We start from the raw sequence: 20,077 nt of genomic DNA, 5'->3' as shown, positions 1-20,077 counted from the left end.
TGTTAGAGGAGAGTGTTGCAGATACTGTAGACTGCCCAAAAAACAAATCAGTGGGTTATAGATCAAGTCAAGCCTGAACTGACCCTAGAAGCTAAAATGACTCAACTGAGGCTGTCGTACTTTGGCCACATTATGAGACAACAAGAGTCACTGGAAAAGTCATGCTAAGAAAAGTTGAGGGCAGCAGGAGAAGAGGAAGACCCAACAAGAGATGGATTGATTTTATAAAGGAAGGCATGGCCCTCAATTTGCAAGACCTGAGCAAGGCTGTTAAGGATAGGACACTTTGGAGGACATTGATTCATAGGGTCACCAGGAATCGGAGGCGACTTGATGGCGCTTCACACACACAAAGTAAAACAGGAGAGTCCAGTGGCACCTTAAAGACATACAAGCTTAAGGAGTCTTCCTTCAATGTAAGTGTCTCTTCTGTTGGAGGAAGATCTCTTTAAGTTGGAGGAGAACCCCTGAGGCAGGAGGAAAGTTCCTGGGGGGGGGGTGTTGGTTGGGGAGGGGCTGTGGCTCAGTGGCAGAGCCTCTGCTTGGCATGCAGAAGGTCCCAGGTTCAATCCCTGGCAGCATCTCCAGTTAAAGGGACCAGGCAGGTAGGTGATGTGCCAGACCCCCGCCTGAGACCCTGGAGAGTCGCTGCCGGTCTGAGTAGACAATACTGACTTTGATGGCCCCGGGGTCTGATTCAGTAGAAGGCAGCTTCATGTGTTCACACACACAAACACACACCTGTAATGCTGTCCTCACAATCCTGGGGGAAGCCGAAAGAAGGCAAGTAGGTCAGGATTCTTGCTGTAAATCCACAATTGCTGAATCAGTGGACTGACAGCAATCCGCGACGGGTATTGACGCATTGATTTACTCTGGAACAGCCCTGAGAGCCCCGTGTCTTTTGAAGTGACAGTTGTGTTCCCAGGTCAGCATCCGGGACCACTAAGGACAGCAGCCCATTCCCCAGCGTGGCCGTCACCACAGATAGCTTTTTGTTCTTTGGGGTGGATCGGGCCCTACGCCTGCCACAAAGCAGGCAAGGCAAAGCTTGAGTGAAGCTCCGTCTCTTTCTGCCTCCTCGTTTCCAGGGCCTCCCGACCTGGTGCTTGATACGCAAGGTCTTCAGATGATCCTGGCCTTCCTGCCACCTTCTCCGCGGGTGAATTTGCCACTTGGACCAGCCGTATCGGACGTCAACTTCTGTCCAGGTGGGTACCTTGTTCCTGCCATGCAGCGGGGTCAGGCGCACGTTTGCTCGGAGGCGCTGGGGGAGCAGAGCGTAGAGCTGGACGGATGGGTGTTCCCGGAGCGCTCAGAGCCAGCCTCCTTTCCACGCTCTGCTCCAAGCTCAGGCTTGATTTATTTTTATTTGTTTGTTTTGTTGCCCATCTTTCTCATCAGCGGAGACCCAAATCGGCTTTACGTTGTTCTCCTCTCCTCCATTTTATCCCTGTGAGGTAGGTCAGGCTGAGAGCAGGTGACTGGGCCCAAGGTCACCCAGGAGCTTCCGTGGCACAAGGGGGGATTTGAACCTGGGTCTCCCAGCACTAGTCCAGCACTCTTAACTACTACTTGCGTGGTGTAGTGGTTAAGGGCGGTGGTTTGGAGTGGTGGAGACTTATCTGGAGAACCAGGTGTGATTCCCCACTCCTCCACATGAGCGGTGGAGGCTAGACTGGTGAACTGGATTGGTTTCCCCACTCCTACACATGGAGCCAGCTGGGCTAGTCATACTCTCTCAGCCCCACCTACCTCACAGGGTGTCTGTTGTGGGGAGAGGGGAAGGGAAGGTGATTATAAGCCCGTTTGATTCCCCCTTAAGTAGTAGAGAAAGTCGTCATATAAAAACCAACTCTTTTTCTTCTACTACTATTAAACTCCACCTTGGCACATGGTAGAGATGAACGTTCAAATGTCTGTCTCCAAAAACCCCTTTTCCTTTCTTTTCTTTTTTGAAACATCCAGTCTGAAGAAGAAATCAGAACTGAAAAGGCGGCACATGGTTGTTTGTCATTTGGTTAGTCCCAATAAAAGGTACAGGTAGAGTATCCCTTATCCAGGCATCCCATATCCGGACTGATCCGAAAACCGGACCCTTTGAGATGGCATGCAGGCAGATCTGTGCTGCCTGCTTTCAGTGTTTCCTCTCACCTCAAAAAATAAAATCCACTGTACGCTGCGTCGTAGGCGGAGACTGAAAGCCGACTGTTGTGAGTTCGTTGTTTGTAGTTGCTCTTGTTTAACAGCTGATAACAAGGTATTCTGTTGAGACAGTACACCTTTGCTTTCTGATGGTTCAACATACACACAATTATTAAACGTATTGTTTAAAATTACATTCAGGCTGTGTGTATAAAGTGTATTTAAAATATAAATGAATTTGGGTCCCGTCCCCAAGCTATCTCATGTTACATGTATATGTAAAAATTCCAAAATGTTCCAATATACAGAAAGATCCGAAATACGGGCCACTTCAGGTCCCGAGCAGTCCGGATGAGGGATACTCAACCTGTATTAGGTGTTCTTTGAAGCCGGGATGAACAAGAAGCGGCCACTTCCATATCAGAAACGCACGGGCCAAAGCACTGACCGCCATGAAGGCAATAATCAGTTTCTTCTACTCTAAAGGTGGTCAGTACATTCCAGCTGCCGTCACTGTCTTCAGCCATAAAGTAGGCTTCACAGTTTTTATACCGTGCACCCATCTGGGTTGAAACTTGTAGAGAATCTATTGATTCCCTGTTGAATTATTTTCTGTGTAAAATTACTGGTGCTCCCGACTGTATTGCCGGGGTATCACTGCGTGCCGAAATGGGCCTTAGTTCCCTCGAAGCCCGGATTTGGGCCGCGGCTTTTAGATTCTGGATCAAGATTTATTTCTCCACGGAGGTGAATGGATATTTACACCTACTTCAAGCTGATTCCTACCAGACCTTGTGGGGTAATCTGGTTGAACACTGTATCCAGTCTTTAGGAATCTCTCTTTCTGACCTAAAGGATCTACTGCAATAAGAGCACGTGGAGCATTGCTCACCCCTATACCTAGGTCTAAACTTGCCACAGTCTCTCCCAGTGTATTTTGATTTTCTGACAATCCCGCGATATGGACGATTATTTACGTTGGCTAGACTAAATGCCATTCCATCAGGGAGTTAACAGGTCATCTAAACAGGGTACCATATTGTGAGAGAGGATGCCAATGTGGTTCTGGCCAAATAGACACTCTTCAGCATTCCTTATTTAGTTGTGACCTGCTCAACGAAGCAAGAGATAGATGGATAAAGCCTTTTATCTGGGAATCTGCTTGTGAATTGGAAAATTTGAGGGTTATTTTAGCAGGGGTGGATTTTAATACTGCATTGGCAGTTGCCAAGTTTTTATCTCAGTCAATCAAGATAAAAAAATACTAATTCTCTTATCGTTTATGTAGATATCTGTGTGTGGGTGTGTTAGTTCCTTTGTAATTTTGATCTCAGTGTGACACACTGTTCAGGGCCAAATTGGCAATATGAACAGTATCATTAAAGTAAAGCTGCCCGCTGCTGCCTCCCTGTGGTTCCGTGGTGCATTTGCATGCAAGGCAAAGTTTGCACGCATCTCTGAGGCCATTTTTGCATTGGTCAATTTTGATACTCGCTCAAAGCTCTTTTTTAAAATGCTACTTTAAAAATGCCTTTTCACAGTCCCGACGCAAAAGGAGAAGTTTCACTCCCCCCCCACTCCCCTGTTTCTTTGTTCCTGTTTGCATCGCCATTAGCATATACATAGCTAACACACCTCTATTGTTTTGCATTGTTCCTTGAGGGGGATTCTTTGCGGCTAACACTAAAGGTCGTGTTAAATGGGCTCTTTAGTAATGCGAAGCAGGTATGTGCCTGCTTCGCAGTCACTTCTGGAATGATGGTTCAGTGTGCAAAATTCAAAAAAAGTATGTGGGGCAATTCAGACTGGAACTAATTACCATGCAAAAATGGCCTGAGACATGTCTCTTCATCCATGTTTTCCCTTTTTCTTTTGCTGAGGTATTGAAAGGGCCATTAATGCGCTGGTGTTGTTGTTGTTTTAATTTATAGCTGAAGATGCAGTCGATAAAGCACCTCAAATCCCTTCTGAGAAAGCTCACAAAAGACCAGGTGAGCTTTAAAAAAAGTCATTTACAACATTTAGGGCTTTAGCCGTACAAATATTGATTGAACTATTTAGAACTGTTTGTGCTAAAGACTGTTGTCTTGAGAGCAGAGAATAAAAGAAAAAGAAAGAAAAGATTGAACTATTTATTGTTTTGACGGCTTCGGTTGAATGGGGAAGCTGCTGGCTGACAGTCACAAGACAAACAAGCCGTTGATTCTTTGAATTTTTAACAGCATTGCAGGAAGATGCAGGGCCAGATCTTCAGAGTTTAAACATCCCAGACGTATATTTTATTTTTATTTGACAAAATTTATCTCCCGTCTTTCTGCCCTCACAAGGGTGGCCAACAAATAAAAAACATACATCATAAAATCACATCCTTTCTTCCTCTCTCAACTAGCATATCATTCCCCCCCCCCCCGGTCCGGCCCCTTGGGATTAATGGGCAAAATTATCTGGGTTTTATGCAAACAGCCAGATAAACCCATTACAAAATTAACTGGATCCATCAAACCTGGAGGCACCAAATATAGCCCAAAAGAAGAAGGTTCAGGGAGGACTTTGGAGCTTATGGGAGGAAACAAGAAGAAAGAGAGGAAAGGAAGGGGATTGTAAGCCGGTGTGGGACTCCTTACAGATAGAGAAACTCGAGGTATAACAACCAACTCTTCTTCTTCTTCTCCGTGTCTTGTTTTTTCCTAGATATCGTGGATACCTTTTCCACACGGTTGAAAACCTCCTTCAGGGAGAGATGCCGATTTGTGCCCATGGAGCAAGACGTTCCCATGGACTCCCTCTACATCGAAGGCGACGTGGTGCGGTGTCGCATTGAAAACCGGAGCGGGAGAAATGCCGACCTGAGGGTCTGCGACCTCGAACAGAAGGATAAGACAACGGTGGAGTGCCTGTTCCGGATGGTCGAGAAGAACGAACTCGGGGCCAACAAAGTAATTGTCGTGTTGGGAAAGGCTGGGATGGGGAAAAGCCTTTTTGCCCAAAAGATCTGCCTCGATTGGTCCAACGGCAGGTTTGCCCAGTTTGAGTTTGTCTTCCGGTTCGATTGCCGGCGGCTGAGCCTTCTCCCAGGGAAGCGCTACAACCTACGACAGCTGCTCTTTGAGTTCTCTGCCGACCCTCAAGAAGGAGGGGACAATAACGTCTACAGATATCTGCTGCGGCACCCAGACAAGGTCCTCCTGATCTTTGATGGCTTCGAAGAGCTGCAGGATCTAGAGGGTTTCTCCCTGTGTTTGGACAGCCTGCCCCGTAAGGAGCCCCGGGGCATCGGTGCTGTCTTAGCCGGCCTCTTCCAGAAGAAGCTGCTCGACGGCTGCATCATGTTGCTCACTTCCCGGCCCAAAGATAAGCTGCATCAGTATTTACCCCGGACGGACAAGATCCTGGAGGTGGTGGGGTTCTCCTCGCAGCAAGCTGAAGCCTACCTGGCCAGGTACTTCAAAGGGTCCTCCTATGGCAGGGATGCCGCGAATCTCATCAAAAGTTCTCCTTATCTTTTCAGCCACTGTCACAATCCCGATCTGTGCAGGATCATTTGCTTTGTGTGCAAATCTGCCTTCAAAACTGGAGACAGAGAACTCCCTTCCAGTCTCACTGGCCTGCTTGTCAGATTCCTCCTTCACAAGCTTGGGTGCGCGACAAACGGAAAAGCCACCTCAAAGCATCGGGACATCTCCGCCTTAGCCCGGGCTGCATGGTCTCTTGGGCAGGGACAACCAAGGGCGCCAACGGGCCTTTGTTTCCCCTCTGTCGAAGCCAAGGAGGTGGCTCTGAAGTGCGGGATATTGGTGCCCTTGGCGTCCAGCGACGGCAGCGAAGAATGCGGTTGTGCGTTTTCCAGTTTTGTGGTCCACAATTTCTTGGCAGCTCTACATTTGGTTCTAGCCAAAGAGATGAAGGACAAAAGACTCACCAAACACCTCTGGGTGCCGTCCAAGCCCAAGAAGTTTCCCTGCTCCTGGGACTTGGTGCCTCGCCTCCTGGCCGGCTTGCTGTTCTTCCAGGACGACCTCAGCTCTTCCTTCCTCTTCCGAGAAGAAGGGGAGACGGACATGGAGAAAATGATCGCCAAGAAGCGGAAAAGCCTCTGCAAATACATCCGGAAGCTCGAGATAGGCGATCTAGGCCCGGCCCGGCTGCTGGAGGTCTTCCACTGCGTCTGTGAGACAGAAGACCCGTTTCTGCTGCAGCATTTGGCGTTGAGGGTCAGGCCGGCTCTCTCCTTCGGCTTCCCCTTCGCTCCTCCCGACGTCTGCGTCCTGCATTCTGTCTTGAGGAAAGCCCCCAAGAAGTTCGCTTTGGACTTGAGAGGGAGCTCTGTCGGTTCAGAAGGACTCGGGCACCTGGTCTGCCTCCCGAATGTCACGTCGTTCAGGTAGGTGGGATTTTTCTGGGCAACACAGGTATGATGTGACGGGGCCACCTGGCTCAGAAAGGAGCTGGCCTTTTGGCTGGGCTGAAGGAGGGTGGGAGGAAGCCAGCAGAGAGGAGAGCCCAGCATCTCTGAAGGGGCGTCACTCCCTGCCAGTGCATGTGCTTTGTACCTGGGTGGGGCTGGGCCCAGGATCAGAGGCTCCTAAATCTAGACTCCAGCTTAGGGCGGCCAACCTCCACGTGGGACCTGGAGTTCTCCCAGGATTACAACCTGACTCCAGGCTACCAGCATCGGTTCCGCTGGAGAAGAGGGCAGAGGTGGACCACGGGGCCTCAACGTCCCTGCTGACTTCGCTCCATCCCTGGGCTCTGCCCACAGTTCTCCAGGAATTTCCCGAGCTGCAACTGGGCAGCCCTGATCTAGATCAGTGCTATTGAGGTCAGTGACCTCAACGGAGGGCGTAGGTTTGAGACAGTAGAAGCGGAAGCCTCAGGCGTGGCTAGGCTTGCCAACCTCCAGGTGGCGGCTGGAGAGCTCCCGCTGTTACAACTGATCTCCAGGTGGCAGTGATCAGTTCCCCTGGAGAAAATGACCGCTCTGTCAGTTGGACTCTATGGCGTTGAAGTCCCTCCCCTCTCCAAACCCCTGGGGCAGGGAGTTCCACAATTGAACTATGCACTGTGTGAAGAAATACTTCCTTCGGTGTGTTTGGAGCAGTGGACTCTAATCTGGAGAACCAGGTTCAATTCCCTGCTCCTCCACAGGAGCGGCGGAGGCTAATCTGGTGAACCTGGTTGGTTTCCCCACTCCTACCCACGAAGCCAGCTGGGTGAACTTGGGCTAGTCACAGCTCTCTCAGCCCCACCTACCCCACAGGGTGTCTGTTGTGGGGAGGGGAAGGTGGTTGTAAGCCGGTTTGATTCTGCCTTAAGTGGTAGAGGAAGTCGGCATGTAAAAACCAACTCTTCTTCTGCGCGTGGCTGTCTTGCAGGGCGTCGCTTGGGGAGGTCGTACAGCTCTGGGAACGCTTGTGGGAAACAGCGGGAGAAGAGGAGCTGCAGTCGGCCATTGAAAAATTCGTCATCGATCCTTTCAAAGTCCAGACGGTGAAGGACGTGGATGACCTCTCTGCTCTTGTGCTCATGCAGGAGAAAATGAGGCCCGGGTAAGGAAGTCACGTCAAATTTACAGGGCACTGTTCGTCACAGGGATACCCAATGTGGTGCCCGTGGGTGCCATGACGCAGGCGAGCATGTTTCCTGGTGCCCACTTCCTCCTTCCCCAAAGCAAAGAGCCAGTCCAGGCTTTCCTGGTGCTGCTTCAGAGAAGCCCAGGAGGCGAGTGCGGGGATCGCCCCTTCAGAGACTGCCGCCTCAACCGAAGGCAGAGTCCTGGCTTGGAAGAGCCATACTTCTTGTGGTATGGCCGAGCCCTGCCTGCCTCCCGTGGGCATTGGGAAAGTCGAGAGCCAGCATGGTGTAGTGGTGAAGAACAGAGGTTTGGAGTGGTGGTTTGGAGCGGTATGATTCCCCACCCCTCCACATGGGCGGCGGAGGCTAATCTGGAGAACCGGGTTGGTTTCCCCACTCTTCCACATGAAGCCAGCTGGGTGACCTTGAGCTAGTCACAGTTCTCTCAGCCCCACCTCCCAGTCTGATTCTCCCTTTGGTGGAGAAAGTTGGCATATAAAAACTAACTCTTCTTCTTCATCCATAGAGGGTTGCCATGTCTGGGCTGGGAAATATCTGGCTATTTTGGGATTGGGGTTTGGGGAGGGGAGGGACCTCAGCAGGGAACAACATCATCATACAGACCACCTTCCAAAAGTAGCACTTTTCTTCAGGGGAACCTGTTATGTATGTATACAGTTGGGGAGTAATCAAGGGAGGCTTAGGAGCTTGAGTCCTGCACGAAGGATCCTAAACCTTCTCACCCTATTGGTCAAGCAAGCGGATCCTATTGGCCCTAAGCCAACATGTCCCATTGGTCACCGAGAGGGTATTCCCCCCCATCACGGATCGGGGGGGAGTGGCCGCAGGTGGCCAGGGGGGCATATAAGCAGGGCACGTTCAGTGTGTAAGTTAGTTCTGTGCCGAAATCAAATAAAGCTGTGTTGTGGAACTCCGTCTCTGATCTCGTGAATCCTTCCCACGCGGACTTAACAGTGGCGACGAAGGTGGGATTCTCGAGTGAGACGACGCACGCCGCATGATGGCCACCATCGATCTCGGTAGTCTGGAGATCAGTTATCATTTCAGGAGATCTCCAGGCCCTACCTGGATGTTGGCACCCCTATCCTCCAAGGCGGGGCCAGGGGGTAGATTTGATTCTGGGTTAGTTGATGCTGCCTGGATCTCCTCAGGTAGGTGAGGAAAGAAACCTCTCTCTCTCTCTCCCCCTCTCTCTCCAAAGCATCACTTGCCTATTCTCATTCCCTCTATCGCATTCTTGTTTAGGGCGGCAGGCCCCTCCGGTTGCAACGTCCGAGAGATTCCGGCTGTCGCGGATCTTCAGCACCTAGAATTTGCGTGAGTAAGAGAGAATTGGGACCCTTTGAAAACAAAGCTTTTGTCAAACAGGCACAGGGAGGGACTGTCGAAAGATGTTAGCAAAAAGTAGAACCTCCATGTACAGAGCGGTTTACCTCTGAGTGCTAGATTCTGGGAACCGGCAAAGGATGTTACTTTACTTCCTTGCGTGCGGGCTTCTCAGAGGCACCTCTGGCTGGTCACTGTTAGGAACGGGACATAGAACTGATGTTCTTGGTCTGACGTTCCTAACATCTCCAGAAGTAACTTTTTGTAGGAAATTTAAAGGGCTCTGGGACCACACTATCTGAAGTGATGTTTCGGAGCATTGAAACAAAATTTAGGAACGACCTTATTTTCTAAAAAGGGATTTTTAAAGAAGGAGATTAGACAGGTTCATGGAAGAGAGGTCTAATCAGTGGCTACTGGCCACTGTGACTAAAGGGAACCTCCACACTCAGAGGCAGTCTACCTCTGAGTCCCAGTGCTGGGAGGCAACATCAAGGGAAGGCCCTACCCACTATGTCCCGTGGTTGGCCCTCCAGAGGAACTGGTTGGCCACTGTGTGAGACGGGATGCTGGACTAGACGGACCCTCACTGGTCTGATCCAGCAGGGCTTTTCTGAGATTCTTATGTTCTGGCAGTGGTTTTTCCTTCCCCTTCCCTTCATTTACGCACCACCTTTTTCTCTAAGCAGCCCCAATAGCCCAGCTTAGCCGGATTTTGTCAGCACTTGGGAGCTAAGCAAGGCAGGGGCCACAATCAGTACTTGGTTGGGAGACCACCAAGGATGGCTGGGGTTGCCATGTGGAGGAAGGCAAAGGCAAACCACCTCTGCTCCTTGCATGCCTGGAACACCCTTGGGAGGGGTTGCCATGAGTCGGTTGTGACTCGACAGCACCTTCATCTTTCTCTCCAATGGGAACCCAAAGCGGCTGACATTGTATTGTATTACTAAGGAATAGTTTCCCCCATATTTGGGGAATGCCCTGTGCATCCACATGAACACGTACTGAATCAGACCCTCAGTCCACCAAAGTCAGTGTTGTCTACTCAGACTGGCAGCGGCTCTCAAGGGTCTCAGGCAGAGAAAAGTCTTTCACATCACCTACTTGCCGAGTCCCTTTAACTGGAGATGCCGGGGATTGAACCTGGGACCTTCTCCATGCCGAGCAGAGGCTCTACCACTGAGCCACAGCCCCTCCCCATGGCTCTCCAGGCAAAGGTCTTTCTCATCACCTACTTGCCTGGTCCCTTTCACTGGTGATGCTGGGGATTGAACCTGGGAACTTCTGCATGCCAAGCAGATGCTCTACTACTGAGCCACAGCCCCTTCCCTTAACTACGGGTGATTCCATTTTGCTGCCTCAAAATCAGTTCATTTGCTATTAGAAGTTGTGGTGCCGATGTGTGCATTCTTTTCTGCCCACTCCTAATGACAAAGGCCAACCTGGGCGAAGTCAGAAGCAGCGACACCACGCCCCCCTTCCAGGGACCAGCTGCTGCCTGCCTCATCCCCCATCTGCCCTGGACTTTGGGTGCCTCTCCAGGCCACTGGCCTGATGCCAACATCTGCCGTAGTGGAGTGGTGGTTCCACAACAACATTGTTTGAACCTGAGGGTTAGAGACCATCCTTGGCCAATTCTGGCCTGCTCGCCCTCACTAGCCCAAGTTAGAAGGCAGAAACCATCCCCAACTGATAATATCTGAATCATCTTCGTGATGGATTTGTCTTCAGAAGCGTCTCTCCCCTTTTGCTTTGCAGATTGGGACCCACCTGCGGCCTGAGAGGGTTCAAAAAGTTGGTGGAGATTCTGGGTGCGTTTCCAGCTCTCCGGCATTTGGAGTAAGTGCCAAGGAGACTTTGCCCCTGGGCTGTCTCCCCAAGTTAAAACGTAGACCTCTTCTGTCTTGAGTCCTCAAAGAGCCCCTGCTGTCCGGAACTGGCAAGCCCGACTCAGCCTTGGGCAATTTTGCATGCTCATACCAGTGATGCTATGACGTTCCAGCAGTGTGGTGTTTGTGTTGGTCCTATTTCTGGGACTCACGTGGCTTTGGGCTGGTGTGGCTCCCTGCAATCACTCCTGTGATACTTAGTGCGGGCAGCCAGCCTGGCAGAGTGGCTCTCTGCAACCTAACCTTCTATGGTGCTGTAAGCTATTGGTTGCTGCTAGAAACATGTGAATCTGGCTAGTGACTGCTGATTAGGCAGTAATCTGAGCCAAAAGATGGCGAGCCCATTCTGAGAAGAGGCCTCTGGGCCCTTCCAATGAAAGCGTCGCAGTTTCACTTTTATTTATGACTCTCTGGCCATTTATGCAGGGGGAGGTTTTGCCTTGGATTTGTTGCTCTCTAGATGCACATTTTCCCCATCCAGATTCTCAGAACACAAAAATAAGCCCCCATGCAGAGTTTTCAAAATTCAGATGGGGAAAATGTGCATCTAGAGAGCGGCAAATCCAAGGCAAAACCTCCCCCTGCATAAATGGCCTCTGTATCTTTTTAAAAGGGCAGCATGCATTTAGTGCGTGTGGCATCCTCTCAGACCCCTGTCATCTGGAGGGGCCTTGAAACTACAGTCAGTTTTGGTTGGGGGTTCTTCTCGGGGCGGGGAACCATGTCTTTTTCTCTTTTCCGGTGCTGGTGTGGGAAAAGGGTCCCAGGTGGTGGCGCTCCATAAACAAATACATCTTCCTGTGCAGCTTGGATTCTCAAAAGGAGAACGAAATTGGAGATGAAGGAGCGGCCGCCCTCAGCGACATCCTCCCTCGTTTGTGCTCCCTGGAAACTCTGAAGTAAGTTGCACGGCTGATGGGAGACCCATTCCGAGATACAGAGAAGGACAACGTGATGAGCCCCAGGGGCAAAAAAGTCGCACCCCGACGCAGCCCTCCATGCACCCAGGAGCGCTCTTCCCGAACTGCTCTGAGAAGAGGCTTGCTTCTCCACCGTGCCTCCTGGTCCTACATGCGTGCGAACAACCTGTTTAATATTGCCCTTAAGCATCAGTTTGATGCACAGGGTTAAACGCAAAGAAGCAAATCAGTGTCTCTAAGAAGCACACTGTGGAAGGGCCATAGCATAGTAGTAGAGCATCTGCTTGGCATGCAGATGGTCCCAGGTTTAATCCCCAGGATCTCCAGTTAAAGAGACTGGAGAAAGACCTCTGAAAGATCTCTGCCTGAGGCCCTGGAGAGTTGCTGCCAGTCTGAATAGACAACACTGATTGACCGAGGGTCTGATTCAGTATAAGGCCATGGCTCAATGGTAGAGCATCTGCCTGGCATACAGAAGGTCCCAGGTTCAATCCCCGACATCTCCAGTTAAAGGGACTAGGCAAGTAGGTGATGTGAAAGACCCCTGCCTGAGACCTTGGAGAGCTGCTGCCGGTCTGAGTAGACAATATTGACTTTGATGGACCAAGGGTCTCATTCAGAAGAAGGCAGCTTCATGTGTGATCAAGAGTGGGAGATGTTATAAAGAGAGGCCAGTTGGAAATCTGCAAGAATTTCCCAAACTATGGTTGGCAGTCCTCATTGAGGAGACAAGGAAGATTAGGGGAGTCTTCATTGAGGAGACAAGGAAGATTACGGGAGGGGGCGTGGCTCAGTGGTAGAGCATCTGCTTGGCATACAGAAGGTCCCTGATTCAATCCCCAGCATCTCCAATTAAAGGGACTAGGCAAGTAGGTGATGGGAAAGACCCCCGCCTGAGACCCTGGAGAGCTGCTGCCGGTCTGAGTAGACAATACTGACTTTGGTGGATCGAGGGTCTGATTCAGCATATGGCAGCTTCATATGTTCATGGGAGGGGCCACGGATCAGTGGTAGAGCATCTGCTTGGCATGCAGAAGGTCCCAGGTTCAATCCCCAGCATCTCCAGTTAAAGGGACCAGGCAAGTAGGTGATGTGAAAGACCTCTGAGACCCTGGAGAGCCGCTGCCGGTCTGAGTAGACAATACTGACTTTGATAGACCAAGGGTCTGATTTAGTATAAGTCAGCTTCATGTGTTCATGTGCTGTTGTGCGCCACCTGCCGATGGCCTCTCGAGGGTTCTGTGGCAGCTCCTTTGGCTCTCCAGTGGGACACCCAGAAAGCCAAAGCCATTCCCACCTGGGCTCTTCTCCTTGGGGTTTCTAGGGCTGCCACTTTACTACAGTGTAAATCCAGTTTGTAGCTGAGCCGACAGTGACGGGAAAGGCTCTGATTTTAGCTGGCAGGAGAACATCTTTAGTTAATATTTGCACTCACCCCCCCCCCAAGAGCGTGGCACTCGTGGCCAAACTGAAGATGTGGCTCAGTGGAAGAGCCTCTGTTTGCCATGCAGAGGGTCCCAGGTTCAATCCCCGGCATCTCCAGTTAAAAGGATCAGGCAGGAGGTGATGTAGAAGTCCTCTGTCTGAGACCTCGGAGAGCTGCTGCCAGTCTGAGTGGGCAACGCTGACCTTGCTGGACCGAAGGTCTGATTCAGTACAGGCAGCTTCGTGTGAGCAAAGAGTGGGGTCTCCAGTCTTGAGACCAGATACATTAGCTAGTGATTCTGACTGTCTTGTAAAATGAAACAGAAGCCTGGTGGCGCTGGTAAAGACCAGCAATGCTTATTCCGGCTGAAGCTTTCATGAGTTAGAGCTGACTTCATCAGGTGCATAAATCCACTCCGCCCGCTTTATACATACAACAGAGAAAGGTGGGCTGTTATTGTCAATGTTCTAAACAGTAAACAAAGAAACACATCCAAGGCTCTTGATGTTGCAATTAAGAACGTAAGAACAGAATAAAAGCCACAATGGATCAGACCCAGGCCCATCAAGTCCAGCAATCTGTTCACACAGGGGCCAACCAGGGGCCTCTAGGAAGCCCACAAGCAAGACGACTGCAGCAGCACTGTCCTGCCTGTGTTCCAAAGCACCTAATATAATAGGCCTGCTCCTCCTGCACTAGAGAGGATAGGTATGCATCATGACTAGCATTCATTTTGACTAGCAGCCATGAATACCCGTCTCCTTCGTGAACATGTCCACCCCCCTCTTAAAGCCTTTCAAGTTGGCAGCCATCCCCACATCCCGGGGCAGGGAGTTCCAAAATTTAACTCTGTGCTGTGTGATGAAATACTTCCTTTTATCGGTTTTGAATCTCTCACCCTCCAGTTTTGTTTTTAGCTTGTCACAGAACAAGATAACTAACCGGGGAGCAGAGAAGCTGGCCAAAGCTCTTCCTTATCTGCCTTCACTGAAGACGGTGAGGTGAGTTCCGATCCCGACACTGGCTGTGTCTTCCCGACTCAAACTCAGCAGACCTGAGATTTGTCATTGCACAAGGGATTATAAGGTAGATTTTCTTTTTAATTAGAAAGGCATTTTCTGCCGCTTGACTCCATGTGATAGATGCTAGCCTTAAGCAGAGATTCGTGATTAAATCCCCTACCCACACCGGGCGCTTGTTGTGATGCCCCTACCTAGTGGAAGCTAAGCCAGACTGGGTTAATTGCAGCTGCTTGATCCACGGGGGGAAAGTGGACACCTTTATTAGAAATAAAATATCTCAAAACAGACACCAAACTGTCACCTGTCAAAAGGGTCTGAATTCACATGAACTTTGAAGCATAGGCAGCTATTAGATGAAGACCTTGCTTTTCCCTGGGGTAATTCGGTTCACCATAGGCAATCCAGCTAAGCCCTGTCTAGGATTAATAGAATCCTAGAGTTGGAAGTGACCACCAAGGTCATCTAGTCCAACCCCTTGCACAATGCAGGAAATTTACAACTACCCCCCCACACTCCCAGTGACCCCTACTCTACGCCCAGAAGATGGGGGGTGGGGAACCTCCAGGATCCCTGGCCAACCTGGCTTGGAGGAAAATTGCTTCCTGACCCCAAAGTGGCTATTGGCATTCCCCTGGGCATGTAAGAAAGGGCCACGAGAGCCAAGCACTGACACAACCCTTCCTTCCCTCCCTCTCATGATCTGCCTAAGTTCCTTGGTTCACCATAGGCGAGCCAGAAGTCTTGTCTAGGAAATAAGAGAGGCAGCTTGATGTAGTGGTTAAGAGCGGCAGACTCTAATTTGGAGAGCCGAGTTCAATTCCCCACTCCTCCACCTGAAGCCTGCTGGGTGTCCTTGGGCCAGTCACAGTTCTCTCCGAACTCTCTCTGCCCACGCGGAGGCAGGCAATGGCAAACCACCTCCAAACGTCTCTTGCCTTGAAAACCCTATGGGGTCACCATTAGTCAGCTGTGACTTGACGGCCCTTTCCACCACCAGGAATCAAGGCTCTGTGGCACTTGCTTCCAGAGGACACAAGAAATGAAGGGGCAGACACAGCCAAGAAACCCTGTGTGATGCCCCTACAATAAAAAAAAAAACCCTCCATTTTAAAACCTTTTTTGAATATCTCTGTGCTGTTTACATTTGCAATGTCAGTGACAGCGGACTCTGGAGGGAACAATTTATTAATATCAAACCAATCTGGAAAAAAAATTGACAGAGCTTTCCGGTTAGGAACGCCCTGCACAAACATGGCTGGCAAGGCTGGTAACTTTGAGATGCATTTCCCGTTTTGATCGATAAGCTGACGAAAGCTAAAAATCGCCTTTTTTTGTTTGCTGCAGCGTGTACAATAACAGCATCGGTGACGCCGGAGCAGAAAACTTTGCAGACGTGCTTCCGGAACTGACCTCTTTAAGAGTGCTGAAGTAAGTATCAGGCAGTGAAGAGGCTCCCTCCCGGAAGTCCTTACAGGGAAACTGGCCAAGTTAAAAAGTGGCCCCTGCAACTCCCCGCCACTTGGGAACAGGACAATGTTTGTGACCAAGCCCTGCAGTAATTTCGAGGAATAATTTTTAATTCCTCTGGTGTGGCCGCAAAAAGTTTCCCCTGGCAAATGGGGCTTGGATGTTCCTGGCAGATGCCACGGCATCGGTTACCCCGCTGGTTTTGCTGCCTCTGTGCAGGATTCAAATCGGGAACTTTGGCCTGAAGCCAGAGCATTATGGAGTTAATTAATTGGGGCTGTTAGTGCCCAGGAGTGTGCAACATCAGCCCCTCTGATAGGCATGGAGCCTCTGGATTGGCCAGGCCTGGTATAAATAGCTTTTCCATGGGGGCTCTTTTCACTAGCCCCTGCCCTTGTTCTCTGGCTCCAGAATGAGGGATGTGTGCTCCGGGGCCATTCACCCACATCCAGAGCCTCAGCACAAATATTAATTCCTTTTAATTAAGAGATGAAAGGAGCCCACACAGTGTAGTGGTTAGTGTCAATCTAGGAGCTGGAAGACTCATGAACACACAGGAAGCTGCCTTATACTGAATCAGACCCCCCTCGGTCCATCAAAGTCAATATTGTCTACTCAGACTGGCAGCGGCTCTCCAGGGCCTCAGGTGGAGGTCTTTCACATCACCTGCTTGCCTAGTCCCTTTAACTGGAGATGCCTGGGATTGAACCTGGGACCTTCTGCATGCCAAGCAGATGCTCTACCACTGAGCCACGGCCCCTCCCACAACCTGGGTTTGAATCCTCCACTCCACTGTCGCTCATTGGTAGAGCATCTGCTTGGCGTGCAGAAGGTCCCAGGTTCAATCCCCGGCATCTCTTGTTAAAGGGACTAAGGTTGAAGGAGCTGGGTATGTTTAGCCTGGAGAGGAGAAGACTGAGAGGGGATATGATAACCATCTTCAAATACTTGAAGGGCTGTCATAAAGACGAGGGTGCCGAGTTGTTTTCTGTTGCCCCAGAAGGTCGGACCAGAGATATTAGGAATAATTTTCTAACAGAGCGGTTCCTCAGTGGAACAGGCTTCCTCGGGAGGTGGTGAGCCCTCCTTCCCTGGAGGCTTTTAAGCAGAGGCTAGATGGCCATCTGTCAGCAATGCTGATTCTGTAACCTTAGGCAGATCATGAGAGGGAGGATATCTTGGCCATCTTCTGGGTATGGAGTAGGGGTCACTGGGGGAGGGGGGGAAGTAGTTATGAATTTCCTGCATTGTGCAGGGGGTTGGACTAGATGACCCTGGTGGCCCCTTCCAACTCTATGATTCTATTCTATGACTAGGCAAGCAGGTGATGTGAAAGACCTCTGCCTGAGAACCTTAGAGAGCTGCTGCTCGTCTGAGTGGACAATACTGACTTTGATGGACCAAGGGGGGGTCTGCCTCACTATAAGGCAGCTTCATGTGTGTTCATGTGCCATGGAAGCTCTCTGGGTGGCCAGTTGCATTCTCTCGGCCTACCCTGCCTCATAGGGCTGTTGAGAGGACAAAAGGACAAAGGGAAACCCTTGTATGTGATCTTGAGCTCCTCGGAAGAAGGGTGCAGAAAAAACACACTAGGCAGGGATTGCGCAACTCATTCCTCAGGTTCTCTGCTATGATGCACCACCATGGACCACCTCTCAGTGGGTGGCAGAGGGTGTGGTAACCCCTGCTCTCCTGGAAGGCCTGAACCGTCGGTGGCTGCCTGGCCATGCAGGTGTTGGTTGTAAACGAGCAGTGGGAACTTCTTGTTTTTCAGCGTTCAGTGCAACAAGATAACAGCCGCAGGGGCCCACCGTCTGGCCGACAGCCTGAGGAAATGCCCCCACGTGCGGAGCGTGGCGTAAGTCTACCACTTGTGCGGTTCTCGCGCGTCTGTGTTCACTTAACACTCACAGACACTCAGGTGCAAACCAGCTCCTTTCGACACAAACATGCGGGGGCTGGAGCTGACACAAGGAGACGTGACGACTAATTCACATGCTCAGGTTAACCCTCGATGCTAAAACCAGTGAAGGTGGGCACCGTGCATGAACACACACACATATCCTGACCTGTTTGGGCTAAATTCTCCTTGCGTTCAAACAGCCCTAAACCATATTCCACCCAAGCCTCTTTTTAACAGTTGCATTATTGCATGTTGAGATTTTTAAAAATACCACAATTATCAATGGAGGTCCTCTTATGAAGAGATTTTTACATTTTCTGGGATCCATAGAAAGAATGGTAGGAAGCTGACCAGGATTTCCCATCAATCACACATCCTGTGCAATGTCATTTGGTCAGATTCATATGTTACGTGAATGAAAGGAAGTCATTTGTATTTAACAAACACTGTAACCTGCCTTGAGACCTCCTTAGGAGAAAGGCAGGTTTTAAAAATGCTGTAATCAAGCGCTGCAGTGTGGCCGTTTCTCTCGCACTACCCTAGGAATGTCTGAAGGGAAGGGGTCATTTGTGTGAGCTGCCTCACTCCACGGAATGGACCCCAGATGACCCAAAGCCCTCTTCTGCCTCCCAGAAAATATGCCCGTTTCCAACAAATTTAGGAAACCATTACAGGAGAACTGTGTTAAAAAGAGTTGGAATTCAGGCTAATTCTGCTTTGTTTTCCCAAACTGCCTTCTAGGCTCTGGAATCCCACAATCCCTCATGGTGTTCTCGAGCACCTTCAGCAGCTGGATTCTCGAATCAGATCGCTCTAGAGCCAGGTAATCCAGGTAACAAGTCTGGGCCTCCACTGGGGACACTCTTGCCTTCAGTATCATATTACAGTGTTTCTGGTGCCAGTAGGGAGATGAATTCCCCTCTGCCCCATCCAATATCCATCAAGGAATATGGGGGGAGCTGACTCACTTAGGGGCCCACTGACATTTTTATTTTCAAAATGGCAACACCGTCCTTCCAATACCAACAGCGCACAGACTGCAGGTAGGGGCAGAATCCTAAGGAGTAAAAGGAGGGGGCCAGGGGTGGGGGCAGGAGGATTCCTGAGCTCCAGATCTCACATACCTGATAAGCTGCCCCTGCCTCCATTCTGCCCACTGTCTTAGTGTTTCATTTGGTTCTCCAGCACAGGAGGAGGGCTGATGGGGCCCCAAGTTGTGACTAGAGTTGGGGGGTGGAGAAGTCTGCTAAATTCTGATGAGTATTTTCTGGGGACAAATTCCTGGGGACAGCCTCGCTTGGAAACCTGTCCTGGCTGCCATTAGGAGGGGATGTGGCATTCTGACCCAGAAAGGTTGTCCTGCCCCCACCTAAGTCACAGCACAAAAACACTTTCAGTTTGGGACATTTAGAACCTTGCAGGGATCTCTGGGAAGGGAAATGTTAAAAAGCGGGTGTTTTTGACTTGGCAGACATCCATCCCAGGCAGACAAGAAGCTGTCGTTGCACACGGTGCTTCATCAACAGAACAAGTTCGTCTGCACTTCGCTGCTTCCCCAAGAACCCAACCAAAGCTGACAGTCACGGCACACCAGGGATTGACGTACTTTGAAAAATGCTCTTTGGAATCAACCGACTACGGGGGCTTATTGTGCTCCTGACAAAGGATGGAAGTTGGAGTTTTCACAGAGCACCGAGCTGGCTAGGGTGATACTCTTGTCAATCGCTGCTCTTTTCCTGCCTTCACGGTTCCAGGGGCCCCATCCCTCACCCCAGTTCTATGAACTCTCTGTAAGATCTTCTCTGTTCTTAGGAGGATTATTCTACCCATGGCCTTATTTCCATCAACACAGACAAAAACAAAGTGTCCCCCCCCCCATCTCATAAATCCTAAATCCACTGCTGAACTTGTCAGGTGCATTCAGGATGCAACTCAATAATATCTTTAACTGATCCAAGAATGAATGAGTTGCCTAAAGTACAGAATTCACCAAAGTGTAGCTGGAGCCCAGCTTGTCTGGTGAGGATTAACTGTCTACTGCACTGTTTTTAACATGTTAAGACAGTGTTCGGCCTCTATGAATCCCCTCCAGATCTCACCTGTCTGGGATAAAAACTACTGTACAGTTGGTAAAAATTTTGAGAAATGTACATTTAATGTTTTGGATGACTTCTTTTTAAAGTGCTCTACCTGATCACTGCAAGCTGCTGTCGTATCTAAGGGACATCTTTAAAACTGGGAGGGGTGAAAAGAAGCAACCCAATTTAATTTCGATCGCCCCATATTTTGTGTTCTCTAAATCCATCTCTGGCGAGTTCTCAAGGGCCAACCGAAGGTAGCCTTTTGCAGTCAACTGCAGTACTGTAGGGTAAAGTACGACAATTCCA

General features: G+C 50.2%; 1 protein-coding gene across 1 annotated transcript in view; it reads left to right on the top strand.

Moving 5' to 3' along the window:
* Window positions 1–18,507, top strand: part of CIITA (class II major histocompatibility complex transactivator) — a 64,891-nt gene extending 46,384 nt beyond the window's left edge. Inside the window, exons 8-18 of the mRNA XM_056866230.1 lie at window positions 1,092–1,211; window positions 4,837–6,526; window positions 7,518–7,691; window positions 7,814–7,945; window positions 8,983–9,054; window positions 10,822–10,902; window positions 11,759–11,851; window positions 14,216–14,299; window positions 15,665–15,748; window positions 17,562–17,645; window positions 18,432–18,507. Of these exons, the coding sequence (XP_056722208.1) occupies window positions 1,092–1,211; window positions 4,837–6,526; window positions 7,518–7,691; window positions 7,814–7,945; window positions 8,983–9,054; window positions 10,822–10,902; window positions 11,759–11,851; window positions 14,216–14,299; window positions 15,665–15,748; window positions 17,562–17,645; window positions 18,432–18,507 (2,690 nt within the window). The remainder of the gene's footprint in view (window positions 1–1,091; window positions 1,212–4,836; window positions 6,527–7,517; window positions 7,692–7,813; window positions 7,946–8,982; window positions 9,055–10,821; window positions 10,903–11,758; window positions 11,852–14,215; window positions 14,300–15,664; window positions 15,749–17,561; window positions 17,646–18,431) is intronic.
* Window positions 18,508–20,077: the final 1,570 nt, after the last annotated feature.

The sequence above is a fragment of the Euleptes europaea genome, chromosome 21 (assembly GCF_029931775.1).
Source record: "Euleptes europaea isolate rEulEur1 chromosome 21, rEulEur1.hap1, whole genome shotgun sequence".
NCBI lineage: Eukaryota > Metazoa > Chordata > Lepidosauria > Squamata > Sphaerodactylidae > Euleptes > Euleptes europaea.
The sequence above is the reverse complement of the archived record's forward strand: the minus strand, read 5'-3'. Positions and strand labels throughout refer to the sequence as shown.